Source organism: Molothrus aeneus, chromosome 20 (assembly GCF_037042795.1).
Source record: "Molothrus aeneus isolate 106 chromosome 20, BPBGC_Maene_1.0, whole genome shotgun sequence".
NCBI classification, from domain to species: domain Eukaryota; kingdom Metazoa; phylum Chordata; class Aves; order Passeriformes; family Icteridae; genus Molothrus; species Molothrus aeneus.
In genome coordinates, this window is record NC_089665.1 from 8,674,265 (window position 1) to 8,698,419 (window position 24,155).

At 48.1% G+C, this 24,155-nt stretch overlaps 1 protein-coding gene across 1 annotated transcript in view; it reads left to right on the forward strand.

Annotated features, from left to right (window-relative positions):
• The window catches only part of YPEL2 (yippee like 2), a 34,794-nt gene extending 11,109 nt beyond the window's left edge, over positions 1 to 23,685 (forward strand). Inside the window, exons 2-5 of the mRNA XM_066563318.1 lie at positions 411 to 724; positions 16,733 to 16,776; positions 17,519 to 17,627; positions 18,926 to 23,685. Coding sequence (XP_066419415.1) covers positions 608 to 724; positions 16,733 to 16,776; positions 17,519 to 17,627; positions 18,926 to 19,015 — 360 coding nt within the window. The 5' untranslated portion in view covers positions 411 to 607 and the 3' untranslated portion in view covers positions 19,016 to 23,685. The remainder of the gene's footprint in view (positions 1 to 410; positions 725 to 16,732; positions 16,777 to 17,518; positions 17,628 to 18,925) is intronic.
• The last annotated feature ends 470 nt before the right edge of the window (positions 23,686 to 24,155 follow it).

A 24,155-nucleotide genomic window follows, 5' to 3' on the forward strand; every position in this document is an offset into this window, starting at 1 on the left:
CCTCTGCAGGCACTTCCAGAGCCACGAGGTGCTGGAAGAATGGTGCAGATAAGAGCAGCAGGGAGGTGTGAGGGCAGCCAGCAAGTGAATAAAGAGCTGTGCTGCTGATCTGATCTCTGGGCATCACTCCTGTCTCCTGCTCCTAAATCCTGGGACCAGGCTGGGTGGGAATCACCTCCACTCCTCTGCTGGATGGGAATCACCTCCACTCCTCTGCAGGCACTTCCAGAGCCACAAGTGCTGGAAGAATGGTGCAGATAAGAGCAGCAGGGAGGTGTGAGGGCAGCCAGCAAGTGAATAAAGAGCTGTGCTGCTGATCTAATCCCCAGGCATCGCTCCTGTCTCCTAAATCCAGCCCTAAATCCCCTTGTGGGCTGCGAGCTGAGTGTTGTGTCTGCTTTCCACCGCAGGTTTCTGTGCAATCCCCTGCTTCCAGTGCCCAAATCCCTTCGTCTGGAGCATCACCAGCGTGTGGAGCCTGCCCCACACACCCCATCCCAGCCAAGCCACGGCCTTTACCTGCGTGTTCCGCTGTTTCCCGTGCGACCCCTCCTGCGGGAGCGCCTCCTGGGCCACCCCCGACTTCAGCCAGCGCTCCGTGGCTCCAATGGTGAAGATGACAAGGTCCAAGACTTTCCAGGCATATCTGCCTTCCTGCCACAGGACCTACAGCTGCATCCACTGCAGGGCTCACCTGGCCAACCACGATGAGCTCATCTCCAAGGTAGGGGCTCCCTGGAGCTGATGGTTCCCTCACGTTGTGCCAGCACCTTTCTCATCACAGCAAGGCACATCTTCCCAAGAATGTTTCTGAGATTCACATCCTCTGAACCTCAGAGAAAGGAAAAAAAAATTCTTATCTCATTTGCTGTGCCTGTGTTTGTGCAAAAGTAGAATGCAATATGGAGTGATGGTGTTTTGGTTCCTTGGTTCGGGGCCAAGTGTGCAGCCCCACATTTCTCTTCACAGAGAAAAAGCAAGGCACAGTTCTTCCCAAGAATATTTCTGAGATTCACATTCTCTGAACCTCAGATAAAGGAAAAACAATTATTATTTGCTGTGCCTGTGTTTGTGCAAAACTAGAATGCAATATGGAGATTGTTTACCCACAGTGATGGTGTTTTGGTTCCTTGGCCTGTCAGGGCCAAGTGTGCAGCCCCACATTTCTCTTCACAGAGAAAAGCAAGGCACAGTTCTTCCCAGGAATATTTCCGAGATTCGCATTCTCTGAACCTCAGAGAAAGGAAAACCAATTCTTATCATTTGCTGTGCCTGTGTTTGTGCAAAACTAGAATGCAATATGGAGGTTGTTAACCCACAGTGATGGTGTTTTCGTTCCTTGGTTCAGGGCCGAGTGTGTAGCCCCACATTTCTCTTCACAGAGAAAAGCAAGGCACAATTCTTCCCAGGAATATTCTTATCTCATTGCTATGCCTGTGTTTGTGCAAAAGTAGAATGCACTATGGAGATTGGTTACCCACAGTGATGACTTTTGGTTCCTTGGCCTGTCAGGGCCAGGCATGTGTGTGTGTGTGTCAGGACTGAGGGTGACAGTCACGAGATTCTGTGCAGTGTGTGCAGAGCTGAGTGCTTGGCAGAATCAGTTTACATGTAATGTAATATAATGTAATATAGTATAGAATCATACAGTATAATAAAGTAATTAATTAGCCTTCTGATAAGATGGAGTCAGATGCATCATTTCTCCCTGCAAATACTACAACATTGCACATCAGTGGCTGTGGAAGTGCTTGGCCTTGCCCAGCTGCCTTTTTCCTTGGAAAATGGGCTCTCAGCCCAAAGGATCTGCTTGTGAGCTGCTGGTTTTGTGTTAAGTGCTTGGGGTCTTCACCATGCTCACAAGTGTGCTGATCTCTCCTCTCTCATGACCAGGGAATGGCTTGAGCTGAGTCAGGGCAGGTTTAGTTGGTGTCAGGAAAAGGTTTTCATCCCCAGGGTGCTGGAACACTGAAAGGGGCTCCCCATGGTTTGGTCTCAGGCACAGGGTGGGATTGTTGGGGTGTCCTGTGCTGGGGTTGGGCTCAGTGATCCTGATCAGTCCCTTCCAGCTCCTGAGGGGTGTTGGGATAAGCTAAATTCAAAGCTCTCAGACCAGTAAGAGTGTTTTGATGCAGAAGGAGCAGGCCAGTGAGAGGAGCCTGTTCTGAAGTGGGAGAATGAAACCTTCCCAGTGTGTGCTGGAGCCTGGCTGTGGTCAGCTCCCAGGGCTCAGCTGCCTTGGAATAACTGTTCCATCAAGTTTGTTCAGCTTATAAAATCTGTGCTCAGAAAAAACAGCCACAGCCAGAGATGTGTGAGCTGGGCTGAGTGGAAATGGTGCTGTGAGCTCTGTGTGTGCAGCTGGAATGGTTCAGCTTCTTGGATCACCAGGGACAGAGGGGCTGTGCCCCTTGGAAAGGGGTTTGAAGTGTAAATGCAGCAGCATCTGTGCCCTGGAGGTGAAATTGCTTCACCTTTGGGCCAGCTGGGTGACTCCAGGCTCCTGTGCCCAGTTGGGATGGGGCAGCGACTCCCTGGATTTTTATTTGGTGCCCTGGATGTTGTGTTGGGATACAGAAAATGCTTTACTGGCTGAGGAAGGAGGCTTGTTTTACTTGCTCTTTTTACAGTAGATTAAAGTTTGTGCTCTGCTTTTGTTTCTTGACACAGCTGGTCCCCAGCCAAGGAAAAACAAGGCTGTACATTCCCAGTGCTTTCACCTTTGATGCTTCCTTCCCCTCCTTGTTCCAGGTCCATGCTCCAATGCAGCCAGCTCTGCAGGTTAAGGAGCTCCCACCAGGGCAATGCCAGTGCTGCCAACTGCTTGGAATTTGAGCTTCTAGCCCAGAAGCTGCCCAGGAATGCTGACTGCTGAAATATGGACAGGAGAGGGGAAGGAGGGAAGCACAATGTGACTTTTGGAAGTGTTAATTCCAGTGTGCTCTGGGATCTGCTCCTTCTAAAAGTTCATTCTAGGCCAAGGTGTGGATTAATAGTTGGGACCACATCGTTGGTGGAACCACCAGCAGGTCATGGAATTTGAATGCAAAGGGTTTGGGGTTTCAGGGTTTGTTTCTCAGGGTTGTAAACATGAATAAAAACACATTCTTTGTACAATTGGAAGCCTTATAAAAGTAGTTGTGCAATCGTGGCTTGTACAAATGGTGTTTGACAGAAGAGAAGGGCAGTCCCTGCCTCAAGGGGCTCCCAAATGTAGAGGAACTTTCCCAGGCAAACTGAAATAGTGGCTTTTTTATCTGTTTGAGCCCAGTTTGCAGAAGGGCTCCGGGAGATGTTTCAGTCCTTTCATCACAGCCTTGTGTTCACATCCCTGAAGCAGGCACTGCAGTTGCTGTGCTGGTTTCCCACATGGAAACGTGGCAGAGGAAAAGGGAGGAACAGGGATGGAAAAGGGAGTGGGAGACTCTGCAAAAACGGGAGCAGCTGCAGCTCATGGTGAACCTGACTGTGCCATGGGATCCAAGCAGCCCCAATGACTCCATCCTTGGAAGCATTCCCCACCAAACAGGCTTTTATGTAACAGCAGGGTGCTGGTGACTTGCCTCCATGAAATGAATTCCTGTGCTCCTTTTGCCCCAGCTGTGCAGAGACCACAGCAGAGCTGGGCTGCTCTGCACTCCAGGAGCTTTTTAGCTCCTCTGGATGCTCACAAGTTGCAGCCCTGGCTGTGGAGCTGTTGGATGAAACACAACTGGAGCTGAATCCCAGGATTGTTCTTGCTTCATTCCCTCTCCATCTCCCAAGTTTCCCCTCTCAGCCCTTCAGCACCAGCGTTAACTTAACTCTGGCTTCAAAGTGTTTTTGCCAGCACCAGGTATCCAAAACTCCTGGACAAATGTGCCTTGGCAGAACAGGTTTTGCTCCTTCTCTACTTCAGGAAAACCTTGTGCTTTAAAAGGGGTAGAAGGTTTCTCAATAAACCTTTGCTATTTAAAGGAAACAATCGATGCTGAGGCTTTTAAGAAAATCCAAAGCTGTTACATGAAGCCAGTTACCAAAATGTTGCTTACTTGGCCTTTTATCTCCTGCAGCCTGAGGGAGAAAGTGGTTTAGTGTGTCTGATTTTGTAACAGGATCTAAATTGTAGGTTGGACTGTCTGGCCAAGAAAGGCCTTATTGACTTAGGAAATATTAAGGTGATCAGATAAATTGGGTGGAGTGAGTAGTTTTCCTTTCTGTGTTCCTTTGGTGTCTGGCTTAGCATGAGTGGAGGTTCTTGTTCCCTTGGAGCAATGCATCATTTAAAAGGCTGTGCCAAATTTAGTACATACTCTTGTTTCACTGCTTTTTCCAGTGCATAAGTGGGCTGAGACTTTGGGAACTCAACCCTGCCCTGCAACAGATTCCTGTGTGACCTTGAGGAAGTCACTGGATGTCTTTGTTCCTCCTTTTCCCCACCTGAAAAATGCTGCTTGGAGGGTTTTGGAGCAGGTCCTGTCTGCTCCTCCAAATTAGTACAGGCTGTCCCAATCCTCTTTGGTTTTAATGTAAAAACAAAATCACCGTGCCAGCCAACCGTACTTAAAAATCACATTTCAATGCCAAAAAAATAAGTGAAAGGTACTTCTTGTTACAGGCACAACATCCCATGGCTTTTGGAATGTTTGAGAAAAATATATATTCCATCATCAGTGTCTCCAGGAAGGAGACACAGGAGTTTTTCTTTTCCATCATTTTCTGTTGGGGCCTGTGGGGAGCAGCCAACAAAATAGACATTTACCAAGTAAAGTTAAACAAAGTTCTCAGACTGGCAGGGGTGATGCTGATTTCTACCTACTCTGAGTTATTTCAGCTCTTTCTGTTGGAATCCACGTGTGCTTGGTGCCCTTAAAGGAGGACGGGAACAAGAGCAGAAAGATCCAGGCCAAAGATGCCACCGAGTGTCCTGGGTGCTGATTTTTTGTGCTATGTGAGCAGTAATTCAGCAGAAATGTCCCTGATTATGGAAATATGTGGAGAATGTCTTGTGGGCGCCCTGCAGTTTCTTTTTTTCCCCTGAATTAACTGTGATCCAACTGCTAAACATTACTCAGTGATGTATCCTCTGAAGTTAGCCCGAGGCTTGCCGGGGAAATTTAATGTTTTCCTTTGATGTCTGCATGGAACCTCAGCTGAACATGAATGGGAAATTCTTCAGCACAAAAGGCTGCAGCTCCTCCAGGCTGAGAATTTAGGAAAAATCCAGGACTCCTGTGTGCCTGACTCTCTCATTTGGGGCCGGCTTGTTAATGAGGGAGCACTTGGAAGCTCTTTTTGATCTTCTCGGCCGGGAGTTGCGATCTTGATCGGGAAAATTCCCTCCCAATCCTTGTGGCCTCTCTTTCCTGGCTGCTGGGGCCTGAGCCTGGTGGTTCTGCAGCTCTTGGGGAGATTTATGGCTCCTTGAAAGCATCAAACTTTGCTCCATCTTGCAGCTGGAGGATCTGAAAAGGATTTGAGGCTTTGGTGCTTCCGCAGAAGCTGGGGATGAATTCAGCTGCTTGGGAGCATTGGGGCACCACATTTTGGGGTTTTGGTGAAAGGAGAAGCAGGTTTTGGTTTTTTGGTGAAAGGAGCAGCAGGTTTTGGTTTTTTGGTGAAAGGAGCAGCAGTTTTGGATTTTTGGTGAAAGGAGCAGCAGTTTTTGGTTTTTTGGTGAAAGGAGCAGCAGTTTGGGGTTTTTTGGTGAAAGGAGCAGCAGTTTGGGGTTTTTTGGTGAAAGGAGCAGCAGTTTTTGGTTTTTTGGTGAAAGGAGCAGCAGTTTTGGATTTTTGGTGAAAGGAGCAGCAGTTTTTGGTTTTTTGGTGAAAGGAGCAGCAGTTTGGGGTTTTTTGGTGAAAGGAGCAGCAGTTTTGGATTTTTGGTGAAAGGAGCAGCAGTTTTTGGTTTTTTGGTGAAAGGAGCAGCAGTTTTGGGTTTTTTGGTGAAAGGAGCAGCAGGTTTTGGGTTTTTGGTGAAAGGAGCAGCAGTTTTGGGTTTTTTGGTGAAAGGAGCAGCAGTTTGGGGTTTTTTGGTGAAAGGAGCAGCAGTTTTGGATTTTTGGTGAAAGGAGCAGCAGTTTTTGGTTTTTTGGTGAAAGGAGCAGCAGTTTTGGGTTTTTTGGTGAAAGGAGCAGCAGGTTTTGGGTTTTTGGTGAAAGGAGCAGCAGTTTTGGGTTTTTTGGTGAAAGGAGCAGCAGTTTGGGGTTTTTTGGTGAAAGGAGCAGCAGTTTTTGGATTTTTGGTGAAAGGAGCAGCAGTTTTGGGTTTTTCTTGCTGAAAGGAGCAGCAGTTTTTTGGTTTTTTGGTGAAAGGAGCAGCAGGTTTTGGTTTTTTTGGTGAAAAGAGCAGCAGTTTTTGGATTTTTGGTGAAAGGAGCAGCAGTTTTTTGGTTTTTTGCTGAAAGGATCAGCAGTTTTGGATTTTTGCTGAAAGGAGCAGCAGTTTTTTGTTTTTTTGCTGAAAGGATCAGCAGTTTTTGTTGGGGTTTTTTTTGGTGAAAGGAGCAGCAGTTTTTGGTTTTTTGGTGAAAGGAGCAGCAGTTTTGGATTTTTGGTGAAAGGAGCAGCAGTTTTGGATTTTTGGTGAAAGGAGCAGCAGTTTTTGGTTTTTTGGTGAAAGGAGCAGCAGTTTTTGGATTCTTGGTGAAAGGAGCAGCAGTTTTTGGTTTTTTGGTTTGGCTCTTTGCTTTTTTTTTTTCTTTTATGTGGACAAGGCAGTGTTTAATGTTCTTTAGGGCTTTGCTTCTCAGGAGCCAGCTGATATTTGTAGTTCAGTTCACTTTGAAGATGTGAAGATATTTGCTGGCTGGGGGCAGCGTGCACACAAGGCAGAACAATAAATGTGAAATTACAACGAGGTAATCTTTAACCTAATGGAAAAAGAGGCATTTAATAAGTGCCCAAGACACGTCTGATGAAAATCCTGCATTTCCATCATAGCAAAAACCAGCGTATGAGGTGAGAGGGGTATTCCCTTCTCAAGGGTAAAAAAGCTCTTGGTTTGCATCACACAGGTTTTATTCTTGCTTTAAGGTAGATTTTGTTCCTTCCCAAACACGAATTGAAGTTCCCAGCTCCACAGTAATGAGCTCTTAAGGCCAGGAGGAGCCATCCCATCCTCACCCCTGAGCTCCTCTGTGGGCTTCACCAGGGTTGCAGCAATTCTGTCAGGAAAAGCATTTGGTCTCCATTTGAAGGCTTCAGGAGGGGAAATTCCCTGCTCCCTTTGGTCATCTTTTCCCAGGGGTTAATCATCCTTACTGTTAAAAATCAGAGACTTTGAATTTAGGTTTGTCTGACTTGTGCTTCTTGCCAATGGCCGTTATTTTATTTATTTTGCTAATAAAATACATCTCCAGCCCCTGCTCTTTGCAGTAACCAAAGTCACTCTTGATCAGTTTTTGGACAGACTTAAAGAGATTCAGCTCTGTCATGGTGCAATCTGATCTTTTCCAGTTTCACATAATTTTTGTGGTTCTCTTCTACATTTTTAGCATTTCAATCTCTTTTTTGGGGATGGAAACAGAGCTGGTCTCATTGTTGCAGCCTCAGACTCTGCAGCAGCATCTTTTCAGCTCCCACATTTCATAATTGCATCAGTCTCAGTGGCTCAGCACTGCACAGAAATCTCCTGTTCATTTATTTGCTGTGAGCTCTTCATGCACCAGATTTACCCATTTTATGCACATTTCTAGAAGCTGTCCAGCAGCTTTTGGATCCTGCTTTCCAGCTCTTGTTCCCTAATGAATTTGCCACTTCCAGGCATTATTCAGAGCTTGCTCTTAATTGCAAATATTGGAGTTCAAGCGGTGAGTGATAAACAGCAAAGCAGCTCCGGGAAAAGTCATTATGAGATTTTTTAGCTCCCATTTCAGTGCTGTGAACGTGAGGGGGAAGGCACCTCGCAATTCTTGGCTTCCATCGAGTTTAAAATGAAATGCAGGTCGAGAGGATTTCGGTGCTCAGTAGAACAATGTGTCATCAGAGCTTTTCCTCCAGCTTTTCAGCAGGAGGGGCAGCCTTGATTTGGCTTTTCCAGACAAATCCATCCCCAGAACCCTTTCTGGGCAGGTTGGTGTTGGCAGGGAGGAGGGCAGAGGGTCTGGGGTTGTTATTTGAGTCCCTCAGCTCCGTGTTTGGGAGGGAACGAACAAACAAACAAACAAACAAACAACGAGTGCCCTTTGCAGGGAGAAGCCAGGATGTGAAACCCGAGCTGGGGAAGGAGAATTTGTGGTGCCCATTCTATAACGCAGCCGCTTCAATTAAATCCTTCTGTCCTGTGTGGAATTGCTTCCTCTGGGCTTTACCCTACAAGTGTTCCCTCAGATCCTGCTGTCCATGATGGGATTGAAGAGAGTCGGGATCAGGTTGTTTTTATTTAGTCAGGATATGGTTGGTTAATAGAAAAAGCCCAAGGTAATTTGTACCTCCTTGCATAATCGTGTTTATGCAGCAATTAACTGCTGTGTGATTTTTAAAATATTTCATTCTGATCCAAAAGAAGGAGGAAAAAGGTAATAAATCACAAGAGTTTAGAATTCCCTGTCAAGAAGGAGGAACAAGGTAAAAATGGATTTTTCTAATCCATCACTTTCTTCATGGAAACAGCTCTCCTTTCATCTGCTGCTTCCTCTGCCTTAGAATTGATGACCTGGGCATAAATAAAATATTGGTCCCATTTATTATCCAGGGAGCTGCCAGGGAGGAAGGACAGTTGAATCATCAGGGTTTTTGCTGCAGCTGCTGCAAATCCTCAACAGCTGGAGCTGGGAGCTGGTGAGGTCTGAGCCCTCCCGGGAGCTTCAGCTCTTGGGAAAGGAGGGAATTCCAGCAGAACCCAGGGCTGCTCCTGGGGGGAGCTGCCCTGGGAATTTCCCTTGCCAGGTGTGTGCTTTTAATCTGATTTACCCTGGTTAGAGCAGCCCAGGAACAGCACAGAGCTCTGGTTTAATCTGTAATTTAATTTAATCGCACAAAACCATGGGGGCAGCACAGGGGGGGCTTTTCCCACCTGCTGCCTGTGGGGAGAAGACCCTGAGGAGAGCCTGGGGATAATTTCCATTTCAGAGCAGCAGGAAGTGCTGTCTGAGGGTTTCACACGTGCTCTGGGGGAGCTGTTGTGCCTGGCAGGCAGCAGCGCATCCCTGCAGGAATCCTCTGCAGCTCTGCTCACCCAGCAGCACTGGAACGGGCAGGGGCTGAGGCTCAGGCAAAAAGGAAACTTTGCCCACTCTTAAAATGCAACCGTGGAATCACAGCTGTTGGGATAAGCAGCAGTAACAAAGGTAGAAACTGAGGCTGGATGCCTGAAATTGGGAGATTTCAAATCAGAGTTAAAATCTGATTCCAGCTCAGCTCTGAGGACGAATCCTCAGTAATAAAATAAATTTTAGTATCAAAACTTCTTTTGACAAGACACAAATATTGAGAATTTAGGTGACGGATCAATAAACGAATGAGAATTTCAATAAATGGTGAAATTCTCAGCCAGTTTGGTGCCTTCATTTCCCTGCAGTGGATCTTGCCCAGGGACACAGGGGAGCTGCTGCCCTGGACAAATCTGCTTTTGCTGAGAAGCCAGCCTGCCCTCAGTGTCAGCACTGCTGCTATTATGGGCTGCATTAATGGTAAACAGTGCTCCACTGATACGTGGACACTCACTATTATGCTGCTAATTAAATAACTTGTTGCATTAGCACTTTCCATCTTCCATCCCAGCTCTGTGTTTATCTCCAAAACCCATGCAGCAGCAATAATTAATGTGGAAATAAAAGGCTTTATTCTCCCCACTGCCACTGCTTTTTCAAATGACTGGGTTGGGTGGATGCTTTGAGCCTAGAGGAAAACAGCAGCACTCAAAAGTGGGGGATAAAACCCACAGCAAAAATTACATTTTTCACCCCTGTGTACCCAGAAAGGGCTTGATGGTGACCTGCTGTGGTTTTTCACAGTAAATAACAAAATTCTCTCCATACTTCCCTTCTTCATGGCAAATGTAAATGGTGACTGAAGTGCCAGAGGTGCCAAACCCACCCCAGCCCTGGGAATGTTGGTGCCTATTGGGAATGAGGCAGGGAAGTGCAGGGATCAGGGCTGAGCAGTGCCCGGGCTCCCTCCTCTCCTGGGATCCACACTCCCACATTTCTGCTCTGCTCTGCTCTGCCCCTGAGTAAACTGGAGTAATTGCTTTTAAAAGTAAACACTCCATCTGCTCTTTCTCCCCACAGTATTTCCATCCTTTTTCATCTCAAAGTCAAGTTTTGAAGCACAACGGCAACCAGAGACTGTGAAAATCACAAGAGAAGCCCCAAAATATTGTGAAGTTTTATAGAAGTCATAAATCTGATGGGTTTTCTTTTATTTGCCTTCAGTAGTTTGTGCCTTCAGCCATTTGCATTTTGAAATTTCACTTTGAAGTCTGTGAGCTGGAAACTCATTTAAAAATAAATAAGAATAACAGAGCCAGGAGCGCAGGGCTTCAGGGAGGAGGGGGAATAGCACAGGGCTTGTGATAACAGGAGGAAAATTCAGTGCTGGGCTTGAAGTGAGTCAGGACAGCCTGGCAGGGACAAGGGGACAGAGCAGTTTGCAACTATTCTGTGAATTTTGGCATTTTTTAGGGTTTGGCTCAGGATTTAGCTCAGCAGAGCGGTGTTTTTATCTGTGTCAGAAATCCAAGTGCTCAAGGAAAAACCTTCCCCCTCGATTTTAGGGAATTTGTATTTCCCTGATTGCTGCTCTTCATTCATTGCAGAGCCTCAGAAGAAATTCTCTTTCTCCCTTCTGCAACTGAAATATAAAATTTCCCCTTTGAGAGAAATCCCCTGCCCTGCCCTCTGGGTATGGATCAATAACTGGGAATGTGCCCCTGGATCCTGACCCATTGAAATCCCTCCATCTTCCTGGGCAGCACTGACATTCCAGGGATAATGCTGGGTGCCCACTGTGCTTCCTGATATTTCAGCATTTTTGGGGAATCTTGTGAAAATTTGGATTTTTCTTGGCTCCAGCACCCAGAAATGTGAGAGGATGAGAGAATCTCCATTTGAAAACCTAACCAAACCAAACTGGACCAAAAAAGTCCTTATTGAAAAGAATTTTAAAATGAGAATTCCTTAAATTTGCCCTTTAAGAATTCCTTAAATCTGCCCAAGGGTTTTAGGAGCAGGAGGCTGTTGTGTGGCACTGGAACACTGGGATTTCAGAGCACAAGGGTTCTTGTGGATTCTAGGGCTGGGGGTTGGATCAACACCTGGGAGGCAGAATAAAAAAAAAAATTGCAATGAAATGAATAAAACCAGACAAAAAGCCTTTCATCTGTGCACCTTCCTGCACCACCTGAGCCACAAAATCTGGAGCTGCTCTGGGCCTGGAATGCAGCAGACCCTGGTTGTTCCCTGAGCTTTTGCACAGCAACACAAACTGCAGGGGAATAAAGGCCACGCTGAATTAATTGAATTATTTCGGAGATGAGTTTGGTCCACTAATTCCATATCGACTTTGGGCTTTAAATAGCATTAAGGACCCGTGGTAAAACTCAATTAAAGCTCAGGAATGCAGCTGGAGCAGGGGGAGGTCACATCTGGGCAGGAGGTGCCATAATGGAGCCTGGTCCCTTGGTGTGGGTCTGTGTCTGGTGGCATCAGAGCAGAATTGAATCTGTTCAATTTGATCATGGCCTGCCCCCTCTGTGAGGAATTAATGAACCCTGAGAGGCCTCTGTGGGTTCAGGGACCGAGCAATTGAGCTCCTGCTCCCCTGGGAAACGCTGAGTGTGATGTGAGGGGATGCTTGGAATGGCTGGGCAGAGCCTGCAATCTGCAGCAGGAATTTGCACAGTTTTTATTTTCCGTTTTTCTCCTTGCTACACATTCCAGGGCTCATCTCTTTAATCAAATTAAATCCAATCAGGCTTGGAAGGTGCCACAAAGGCTGAGCTTGCTGTGGGGTGCTGGAAAGCAGCAGGTGGGAATTGGGATTAATGCATGAGCACAGGAATCTGGGTTTGGGGCACATCTTGGTGCTCAGGCTCCTCTCAGGTTATATTGACACCACGTTTTGTGTAACTTGCAGGTCTCCTCTCCCTGTTCAAGCTGTATTTTATGAGAACCTCTCCTCCTTGGATGCTTAGGGTTAGATCAGCAGTGGGAATAGGTAAATCTGACAGTCAGTGCTGTGCTGTGGCTGTAGGAACTCAGACCCCAAAGTTGGGGAATCAGAGATCCCAAATGTCTCTGGAGAGATCCCCCTGTGGGGACAGCACAGGGAACACGTTCCTTTTGGAAAACCCTGGTTCTGAGCTTGTTTGGGCTCCTCTGGCACTGCCAGCCCTCATTGCCCAGGACCCTCAGCTCCTTTTGCATCCCTGCAGTGGGAATTGTTTCAGGAGCAGCCTGGGAAGGGGCACACGCTGTTCCCTTCCCCTCTTGGACCTCTTTGGGACCAGTTGCATTTAAATTTCTGTTCTATGGGGTTGTTCAAAGCTGCCAGCTGGACACAGGTGAGGGGGATCTGTTCAAAGCTGGACACAGGTGAGGGGGATCTGTTCAAAGCTGGGCACAGGTGGGCAGGATCTGTTCAAAGCTGGACACAGGTGAGCGGGATCTGTTCAAAGCTGGGCACAGGTGAGGGGGATCTGTTCAAAGCTGGGCACAGGTGAGGGGGATCTGTTCAAAGCTGGACACAGGTGGGCAGGATTTGTTCAAAGCTGGACACAGGTGAGCAGGATTTGTTCAAGGCTGGACACAGGTGAGCAGGATTTCTCTGCTGCAGTCTGCAGGGAATCAGCATCACCCTGCAGCCTTTTAGCCCTGGCAGCTGCTTCCTCTTTTTCCAGATGATTCCAGCAGCTCTTTTTGTTTAGCCCATTGTCAGACAGCATCACAAAGACCCGGGGTGTTCATTCTGCCATGGTTCAGGGAGTGGAGCTGCTGAGTGGGCTGTGCTGGGAGGGAGGAGCTGCAGGTGCTCCCAGAGTTTGTGCCTTTCCCTGGAACCCCTGGTGGGATGTCAGAGCTCCCTCCTGGCTCTGCAGCAGCCAGCAGAGAGGGGAATGAGCCAGAGCAAAGCTCTGGAGGTGTGGGGCAGGGGTGGTGGGGAGGCACAGCCCTTGCCTGCATGGCTCTGAGCCATGCTCCATGCGTGCTTCCCTGCTCCGTGCTCAGAGCTCTGGGTTCTGGGGCTGAGAGCAGAGATAACAAATGGATTTACCCCAACAGCTCCCAAGGTCCTGGCTGCTGATCAGAGCAGACTCAGGGTCCTGCAGGCAGGATCTGGCTGTGGCTGCTTCAGCAGCATCAGTGAGAGCCCAAGAGCCTCTGTGCAGGCTCAGCCTCCCAGCAGAGCTGCAGTGCTGTGCTCTACCAGCACATTTAGAGAATTCCCTGTTCTCCCTGGGACTGTCCTGTCACTGGCTCACAGGGCAAAGAGGGAAAAGCCATTTCCCTCAAAAAAAAAAAAAATCTGGTTTTTAAAAGAATTATTTCATCTCACTGCTCTAATTTGGGACCAGCACAGCTGAGGGGCTGTAACATGGCTGTAAATTGGGTGGCAGGAGCTTCTTAAACCAGAGCAGCTGCCAGAGCATCTCAGCATGGAGCTTCTGCTGGGAGAGGAGAGAGGATCTGCCCCAAACTGCCCCAAACTGCCCCAAACTGCCTCAAACTGCCCCAAACTGCTGACTCCAGGCTCTGCCTCCCCCCTGGGGACATTGCTGGGGATGTCTCTGCTGGGCACCCAGGGGTGGGGAGGGTTCCTGGCTCAGGTCAGGAGGATTGAGCTGTTGTGCATCTCCAATCCCAGCAGCTCGAGGTGGTTTTTTTGAGAGGGCTCAGACAGGATGGGGAGGTTGGGTTGTGTTGCTGCCACATCCAGATGTGTTCCCAGGCAGACCCTGAGTGTGAACAGGGCAGGGAGGAACGTGTGGAGCTTCCAGTGGGAAACAAGCACAGAAAATCCCTTCCATTTCTCTCAGCTGCAAAGTGGTGCCAGGAGCTGTTTCAGAGCCTGGATTTCAGTGAGAGGGGGGGTTGAGCTGCACCTCTGAATGTGCATCAGGAGAATCTGCACAGGGAAAATGCAGAGCACAGAAAGTAGGTCTGGCTGCTGGCTGTCACTTCAGTGCAGATCAAGTGTGTTGTGGAAATCTTTGTGTGTCTCTTAAAAAAACAAACAAAACAGCAAAAACAAATACAAGAGCATCTGCTTGTGTATAAATATACCTGGGTTTGTTTTTTTTTTTTCTGATTTTGTAGTTCCCATTACAGCATATGCCAGTTTTTCTGGTGTGCCAAAGAGCAGGAACATCTCCAGGAAATGCTCAGGTTACAGCACCCAGATAAAAGCTGCCTGTGCCACCTTTATAAAGATACAGCCAGCTTAGTCCTGCAGAGGACAAATGCTCTGGGGAACTTGTGGTTACCAGACTTTTATCCCTTCTTTTGATGTGTTTTGCCAAACCCTGTGCTGGCTGGAGGGTGGCTGTTGAGACAGCACTGGAAGCTGAGCAGTGATTTGCTGAAAACTCTGCTTGGGCAGGGGGTAAATAATGTGATTTTGGTTTTTTTTTTTTCCAGTGACCACTCTTAGATACCCTCAAGCACTGGTTTGAGCTGGGAGGAAGGGCAGGCACCTCTGGGAGGGGAGCAATGTCCAGTGAGCCCCAGCAGAGCTGATGGGACTGGGTTTGTTGTTGGTTAAAGACAGACCTTAGTACAGCAGGAACAGAAAATCCTATTTCTGTACCAACAAAAACTCTGCTCCCACAGTTGCTGTTACTGGCAAACTCAGTCACTTGGGTGTTCTTGGAGAAGGATTTACAGGCAAGCACTGGATGCTGAGAGAGCTTCATCTGCTTGCATTTTGCTCTGGTTGCTGTGGGACTTTGTGCTTCCTCCCCGCGCCCTCCCCGTGTTATCCCAGAGCTGCAGCAGGGACAGGCAGTGCCCTCCTGCTCAGTCCCTCCTTTCTGAGCAGGGAATCATTTTTTGGGGTCCCACTTTGCCCCCAGCTCACTGGGATGCTGCAGGCTGGGTTTGGCAGCCAGGCTGGCTCAGTGTGGGCAGCAGGAACGCGGGGCCTGAGTGCTGCAGAGGGATGGAAAGAAGCTTCTCCCATAAATGCCATTACACAAACATGCTTGAGCCGTGTGTCCTGTTTAATTGCTCCCCAAGAAAAGAGGAATTCCTCAGGGCACTGCTTTTGTCTGAGTCAGAGATACCCCAGTGCCTCAGGCGTCCTCTCTGCATCCACAGGGGCTCCTCTGTGCCCTAATATTGGGCTTCAGGTTCCTCTGAGATCAGTTATCCCTGCAGGAGGCAGGGGCTGTGTGCCAGGCAGGGATTTCAGCTGGCAGAGCCCTCGTGCCATGCAGAGCTCACAGGCAGCTGGCACTGCTGGCCCTGCCTGGTGCCCCGGGCGTTTCTGCCCTCTGCTCCATGGGAAGGATCCTTCTGCAATTGGGGATCTTCCCAAGGAGGTGTCAGGGCTTTGGCTGCTTCTCCACGGGGCAGGAGCTGGGCAGGTGATGGAAGGAGGGCAGGGACCCCCAGAGGTTGTTTTGTGTGATGTGGGGTTGCTCTGAACCAAATAAATGACCATTGTTCAAGGGCCCAGAGGTAAAACAGGAATGTTTCTCTTTTCCCTCAAAATTGTCCCTCCTTTTAAGGGTTTTTGGTCTGAAATCACCGGTTGCAAATCCTCAACAATCCTCAACCTTGGAATGTTTAGTGGTTTTCTGAAAACCTCAGGTTCCTGGTGAGGTGCAAAGTGAAGCAATAAATGGTCCAGAAAAGCTGATTTTTGGCTTCCCCAGGCCCTCAGTGCAGCCATTCCCTGAGGGGTCCCACAAGGTAACCTGAGCACAGCCAGCCCAGCCCAGCTCACAAGCACCAAATGTTTAATTCAGTGTGTGCCTGTCAAAGCACATTAAAATTGCAGGTGGCACTTGGTGCCTGTCAGCCAGGCTCTGTCACAGGCTGGTGGCACAGATGTGGCACACTGGGAGTGCCTGCAGTGTCCTGCCAGGCTGGATCCTCATCCCCCCAAACTCGGCCTTTCCATGGTGCTGCTCTCAGCTCCTGAGGATGTGCCTGCATTGTCTGGGCTGCTCTGTGCTTCCTCTCCATCTCCTGCTGGGTTTAGCCCCAGCTCCTGAGGCTCTCCTGGTGGGAATGGGAAAAGAGATTCAAACCTGTGACCGTGCTCACAGGGATCCGAGGATGAGGGAGGAGACGAGGATCTGACTCCATTATTTCAGAAGGCTGATTTATTATTTTATGATATATGTTACATTAAAACTATACTAAAAGAATAGAAGAAAGGATTTCATCAGAAGGCTGGCTAAGAATAGAGAAGCAAGAATGATAACAAAGGCTTGTGTCTCAGACAGAGTCCGAGCCAGCTGGGCTGTGATTGGCCATTAATTAGAAACAACCACATGGGCCAATCCCAGGTGCACCTGTTGCATTCCACAGCAGCAGATAACCATTGGTTACACTTTATTCCTGAGGCCTCTCAGCTTCTCAGGAGGAAAAATCCCAAGGACAGGCTTTTTCAGAAAATATCATGGCTACACAAACCCATTTCTGCAGCCTTCAGGTGAGGCTGAGGAGTGAAGTCCATAAACACCGAAAGTATGGAATCAGTGGGAATTGCAGGTGTATCCTGTGAAAGGGGCAGCTGCTGGAGCTGGAGAACAGCTGCCTCTCTCCTCTCAAGCAGCCAACTGAGCTTTGTTTCCTTGCCTTGCAGTCCTTCCAGGGCAGCCAAGGACGAGCTTACCTCTTCAACTCCGTGTGAGTACCCAGCGCGCGCCGGGGGGACCCAACAAAACCATCCTGAAAAAGGGAAAAAACCCCCAATTTCCTTCAGAAAAACCCTGCCTGGGAGCGGGGAGCTTCCTGCAAATGGCTGGAGAAAGAGGCAGAAATAGCCCCTGATTCATATTTGAGTCGTGTAGGGGTTTCAGATAAGCAGCAAGGAAAAGGTGAATTTTTTCGTCATCGGGTTGAGAAATCAGAGCTAATGGCTGAGTCATTCTCCTCTGCCAGGATGGAGTGGGACCAGAGAGCCAGAGTTTTGTAAATGTGGAGATAGATGATATCTAAATATGCACTTCATAAAAACTAAGCATCGTTTTCCCAGTGGCTGGAAATAGTTTTGGGGAGGTCACTGCTGGTCTGGTTTCAGCAGAACTGCTGATTTCACTCACATTTTTCAATTTTCCATTTGGGAAAGTAAAAGCACCATTTTATCAATTTGAGAATGAAAACCTTTCTCAAATGCCTAATTAGCACAAGTGACTGGAGTGTTATTAATCTCCTGCTCAAAGCTTTCATTGAGTTTTTTAGTTGAATAAAAATCCCACTTTACCTTTTCATTCTGCTCTGGAGCTGCCAGAGAGCTTTGTTTGGGCACAGCTGGGAAACTCAGAACCTCCTGCTCATGTTTCCAAACACTGCAGTGCAATCTTTGTCAGCTTTATTGGAGCATCTTGATGTGGGAAGGCCCTAATGGAGCATCTGTGCTTTGTCCCAGAGTGAACGTGGGCTGTGGCCCTGCAGAGGAGCGGGTGTTGCTAACAGGACTGCACGCCGTGGCAGACATTTACTGTGAAAACTGCAAAACCACGCTGGGCTGGAAATATGTGAGTATTTGTGTCCCTGCCTGTGCCCCTGGGCAGCTTTGCTGCAGCTGAGGGGGTGGAAAGGTCATTTTGGGAGCCCAAAATGCAGGTTTTCATCTGTAACCATCTGGTTTCCTCCTGCCTTTGTGTGTGTGTTGCATTTAGAGAATCAGCTTTGTTTTTTAGTTTTATTTTCACTAACTTTATTTTATTTACACCTGGTTTTGGTGGGTCCCCCTCAGTGACATTTAACATAAATGAGGATAATTTCAGTCCTGTGGTTCACACTGTCCTTTTTCTATTATTCTGGTAGATGTTATCAGAATAACAGAATGCTCCATTAATCCTGTGTCCTTCCCACTGGAAATGCTGTTGAACACGAGTTTATCTGTTTGCTCTTCAAAAACTCAATTACCTTCCAATAAAATCCAATGTTACATCCTAATTTCTGCTTCTGGAGGCCCACATAATTTTGTCCAAACGTTTTCACCAGTGCCTGAGCTGGTGCAGGATTTAAGCTTTTAGAAGTAGGGTTTAGGATTCTAGAAGCAGGGTTTAAGAATCTAGGAGTGGAATTTAGGGTTCTAGAAACCGTATTTTGGATTCTAGAAGCAGGATTTAAGATTCTATAAGTGGGATTTAAGGTTCTAGAAACAGGATTTGAGATTCCAGAAGCAGGATTTCGGATTCTAGATTCACAATTTACTATTCTAGAATCAGGATTTCGAATTCCAGACACAGGATTTGGGATTCCAGAAGCAGGATTTTAAGATTCCAGAAGCAGGATTTAGTATTCTAGACTCAAGGTTTAAGATTCTAGAAGCAGGATTTAGGGTTCCAGCAGCAGGGTTTAATATTCCAAGACTTGGGATTCCAGAAGCAGGATTTGGGGTTCCAGAAGCAGGATTCTAGACTCACTATTTAGGATTCCAGAAGCAGGATTTTTAGGATTCCAGAAGCAGAATTTCAGATTCTAGAAGCAAGATTTAATATTCCAGAAGCAGGATTTGGGATTCCAGAAGCAGGATTAAGTATTCTAGACTCGCTATTTAGGATTCTAGAAGCAGGATTTTTAGGATTCCATAAGCAGAATTTCAGATTCTAGGAGCAAGATTTAATATTCCAGAGGCAGAATTTGGGATTCCAGAAGCAGGGTTTAAGATTTTTCCCCTCACAGTTTTCCTGAGAGCCCACAGGAGGACCTGCAGTTGACTTTGTGGGCAAGGCTCAGACCTGCACCGGCATTCCCAGATCTGATCCAGGACCTGATTCCCACCAAACACCACCTCAGTCTCACTCTGCTCTCGATTTTATTTCAGGAACACGCTTTTGAAAGCAGCCAGAAGTATAAAGAAGGCAAATACATCATTGAACTAGCTCACATGATCAAGGACAACGGCTGGGATTGAGCAGAGCCCGGCCCAGCAGTGCCAGAGATGCCACCCAACCGAACATTGTACCCAAGAGTGAGAGAGTGACTGAACGCTTGGTTCCATGCATTTAGAGGCTCTGCAATCCTGGAGCATCTTCACACCCTTCTCCATCTTTATTGGTGACTGGCCTCTAAATTTCTGTCTCTCTGTCTCTTTGCTTTGTATCTGTTTGTGAGTTGACCCTGGCTGCTTCTCTCTCTGTTCTGTTGGCTCAGAGAATGCACCGAATGCCCGACAGCCATTCCATGTGCCCAGAGCTCCACCCAGCCTGGCCTGGGCTCTCCTGGCACCTCCCAGGTGCTGCCAACCCCGAGGTTGGGCAGGAGAAGGTGGGACAGGGGTGGGGCCTGCAGGGGAACCATCAGAGGGTGATGCTGTGCTTCTCCTTTCAGTCCTGGGTAAGCAAGGCTTGAAACCATCTCCTTGTTGAATGGACAGAGAAAAACATCCACTTGTCTAAATGGATGGAGAAATATCCACTTGTCTAAGAAGGACAGAGGAATATCTCCTTGTCTGAAAGGACAGAAGTTACCTCATGGTTGTGTTTTCTCTCCAAATCCATCGGTGGAGCCTCAGCCCGCGCTGGCTGAGCCCAAGGCAGAGCCAGTCCCCCCCACAATCTGTGTTTTGTTTGCTATTTATGAACTCCTTGTTGCAGGGGGCAGGGCTGGAGGCTGGAGAGATTCCTGCCTCTCCTTTTCCTCGCTGGTTCAGGGTAGGGAGGCTGAAGGTCCCAGCTGAGCACGGCCCTGGGGAGCATCCCCACGGCTGGAGAAACCAAATCCTGACCTGTGAGCCCTTCAGAGAGGAGGAGAAAAGCACCTCAGGCACGAGGAGGCTGGAGCTGCAGCCTAGAAAATGTGGAGGGGTGAAAAAAGGCACGTGTGAGGCAAGGAGGGGGAAATTCCATAGAGGAGGATGGGGACAAACAGTGACAGAGGGTACCCCTGGGTTTCCTGGCCTCCCCTTGGCACCTTGGCGGTGTTTTACCAATCTTTCACAAGTGCAAGGAGGAAAATGCTGTTAGAGAACCTTTTCCTGGCATGCCAGGCTCCACTGGGGGAGCCTGGCACAGAAATGGGGCGAGGAGGGAGCAGAGTTGTGGCAGTTGTGTTGCACAGGTGGATATTTCATCCCTGAGGTATCCTGCCCCCTTTCCCCACTCCCAGCAGCCCATTGCAGGCACGGGGAGAATGGGAAAGGAAAAAAAGAAAAAAAAAACAAGAAATGAAGCATTTCCCAGCACCCCTGGAATGATCCATGCCTTGAGGGGTGCATGTGGGTGTCAGAACTGCAAGGGACAACGAGTCCTTCCCGTTTCCATTTGTCCCTCCCTGGTGATTCCTGAGCACCTTCCTGAGGGGATGGTGGGGAAGGGGTGTCCCGTGTGCCAGGGGAGCTGTGTCAGGCCAAAGTGAAATGAGAAGTTTGCTCTGCAGCATCCAGCCAGTATCTGGTGCATAACCCAGGACTATTGAGCTGAGCTTGTTCTGTCTCTCCCCGAGTGAATTTTTCTTTTTGTTGGCAGAATTCTTTCAAGTGGGATAATCCACGGGGGGAAATCTTCCTTAGTCCAGAAGGAAGGAGTGTTGTGCAGGGAGGGGGTGGTGGCTCTCATGAAGCAGCAGCTTTGGAGCTGTGATCTGCAGTCACTGCCCCCACCCCTGAGGGATCCCAGGGGGCTGTGGAGGAGTCATTTGATGTTCACTTGGCAGGGAATGGAGCAGAGACTCTCCTGAGGGATCAGGGTGGAGTTCAGGGTTGGATCCATGTGCTGAAAGCCAAGCCTGGTGAAGCAGAGGTTGTTTTGTTTTTGTTCTCTCTCAAAGCTCTGTTCTTGACAGCCGTGGAGAATCGAGGTGGAGTTGGTGACCAACCTGTCCAGAGGTGGCTTCTGCCCTCACCCTCCTGCTCTGGCTGTGTAACAGCTGCTCCAGCTTTTGTTTTGGATTGTCTCTGCTCCTGCCAGCCACGTTCCCTCAGTGACAAATCCAGTAAAAATCAAAAACCCCACAGCACCTGCTCTCTTGTGGACTCTGGCACTGACCTGGTGCCATCTCCCTGTCCCTTCATTGAGGATCCATGGCAATTTGTTGGGTTTTGACTAGTGGGAAGCAATTCCTGCTCTTCAAAGAGCTCTTTATTCTCCACAGAGCCTTTAAAGGAGCTGGGAGAGGTAAGGGATCATCCCAAATCCTGTGAGGCTGAGAAGAGCACGCAGGGCTCGTGGTTTGATGTTGGTATTTGGAGTGACTGCTGATCAAAAAGCAGAATAAAAGGCAGGGCTGTGCAGAGAGCTGCTCTGAGAAATGCCAGCCAGGTGGAAATGGTTTTATCCATTCACTTGGGACGGAAAAGGACAATGCCCCATCAGACCTGGCTGCTTTTTACTGGTCACAGGTGTTGGGTTTTTAATGGCAACCAGTCCAAGCTTGAACAGGGCAAGGTCTTAATCTGCTTTTAATTGGTTTTGTCCTGTTCAGCCTCGTGCTCAGAGCCTGGCCCTGAGCCCTGGTGCAGCCCAGTGTGGCTGTGCCTGTCCCCAGCACCCAGAGAGCTCCCTGGGGAGTGGCTGTGATGGCTGAGAGGAGAAATGGGGCCCGTGCAGCTCCCGTGTGTGTCCAGTGAGCAGGAGCAGCTTGAGCTGGGGGCTGGCAGGAATTTGGGATCAGTGCTGGTGACACAGAGGGACACACTCAGAGATAACCAAAGAACTTCCCTGCTGAGCTGAGCCAGGTGGGGCCTTTTCCCAGGAGAAGGGGAGATGTGGCCCATGGGAGCTGCTGCTTCCCATGGGCAGCAGCCTCAGGAAAACACGGACAGCACTGAGTTTTCCTCCTGTTTTTGGTGTCCAGCCTCGGGTCTGGGCAGCTGTGAGCACCCTTGAGTTTACATCCCCCCCTCGACCCCAAAGCTCAGACTTGAGTAAGTTTTAAATTGTTTTTGCTCTGGTGGATTGTCTGGTGTGAAATCCTGACCCCTGTAAGAAATATTCAGATGATAATATATACAAAGCAGAAAAAATAACCCCCAGACGTTACCTTGTGAAATATACTTTTGTAAATAATATTTAATTTTTTTTAAAGAAATAATATATTTGGTGCTGTTTTCTCAGAGCCCCTCCCTGAGAGCACTTTTTTTTTGTTGTTGTTGTTTATGATGATCCTGTTTTCCTTCTGTATTTGTTGGAAAATATGTTTAAAGGGAAACAAAAAATCCTGATTTACGTTGTTCTCTGAAGTGGATCCGTGTTTCCTGTGGATGTGGTGGGGTTTTTGGGCTGGGAGGGGCTGCAGGCACTCAGGAGGGCCCCAGGTCCCCTCTGCCTTTCCCTGGGGCCCAGACCCCCTTTGCTCCCAGCTGGAATCCCCCAGAGCCCCTGGGGCTCCCACTTCTCCCTGGTTTGTGGGATCCAGGTCTGGGATTTCCCTTGCACCAGTGCTGGCTGGAGTGAGAAGCTCTGGAGCTGCAGCCTCAGATTTGCAGGGATGGAGGATGGAGCTTTGAACCCAACGCTGATTTTAACCTAAACCACAAATCTTTGGATCCTGCTTTTATTTTTGAGGGGAGGTTTTTTGTTGTTGTTGTTTTGTTTGTTTGGGGTTTTTTAACCAGGCTGCTACATAACAAATTAGAGTAAAAGTTTACCTCTCTTGGCAGTAAAGTTCATTTATTTTGTTCTCCTTTCTGTCTTTAATCTCCCCCCTTCTCGCCCTCCTTTGTTTTTATTTCACTTGGTCTCTTGTTTATCCCAAAGTGGACCAACAGCACAAAGCACTGGACTGTGTTTTGCTGAGCAAGGAGCTGTTCAAGAGCTTTTGCAGGTTCTTTAATTCTCTGGGTTTGGAGAACTTCAAACGCCACAGGAACAAAACCAACCCTGCCAAACAAACCCCGTTGTCCTCGTGATGATCAAGTGAGAATTCTCTCTCTCTCTGTGCATTTTTCTGGCTGCTCTGTGAGAGTGTGTGAATCATGCATTTCACTGCACTTCCCTGCTTTGGGAGGAGCTTCCAGGTGAAGCAGTTTTGGGATGAAGAGGGGACACCAAACACCAAGCTCAGCTCAGTGGGAAGGAGCTCTTCCCACCACGGGAGAGGCCTCAGTGCTCAGAAACAATCAGGTTAGACAGAGGTTTTCTGCAGAAATCCTGGTGAAAAAGAACAAGCAGAAGAGGGGAAACGAAATCATCTTGAATTCAGAAAAAAAAAAATCAAAAATCAACATATTTAAATGCAAGCAGAATGGCATTGTGTAAGGTACAACCACAAATAAGCTGTTCTCATCGTTACAACTGTGTGTATCCTTTGTTTTGTTCTTCCTAAGGAAATGGGAATGCTTTCCCCACTGACAAAACTAAGGACAATATTTCCAATACCAGCCTGTCTATGGATGCTCTTGTGTTTACAAATTGTGTATATTTTTATTTCTTTGATCTTATTTTAATTTTTTTTTTTGGCATATTCTTTCAGGTCATTTGCTTCAGTCATAAATGCAATTGTTTGTTTTCAAATAATTGGTTTTCACCTTTTCATGTATTTGTACATTGTATATAGTTCTTCAGTATTAGAGGGAGGCGTATTGTTTGTCATATTTACAATATGTGTTGGTGCTCATTTGAGAAAATAAAATTTTCAAGTACTAAAGCTGCTGGTCCGGGTTTCTGCTTTATTCTGTGCAAATCCCTGAGATCCAGGGGACTTCATCCCAAAGGGGATTTTTATCCCAATCCAGGGGATAGGAAACAGCAATTCCTGCTGCCTCTGCCTCAAACACCTGCATAGCCAGGTGGAGAGCAGTGCTGTATTTGGGATTTTGGGATGGATGGATGCAATCCCCGTTCATCCACTGCTGGAGGTGGCAGGGCCCTGTCCCCGTGCCCTCTGTCCCTGTGCCCTCTGTGCCCTTAATTCCCCATTTTAAAAAGCCACTTAACCCTGTTTGGGGACAGCCCAGGGGCTGAACTCAGAGCCCTGACCTGGGAGTGAGCTCAGGCCACGGCCCCAGAGCTGCACCTGAGAGGAGCTGGAGGATTCCGGGAGGATGGGAAGGCCAAGGAAGATGGGATGGGAACGATCCCATGGCCTGGGCAGCGGGACAGTCCCTGCAGTGGGGT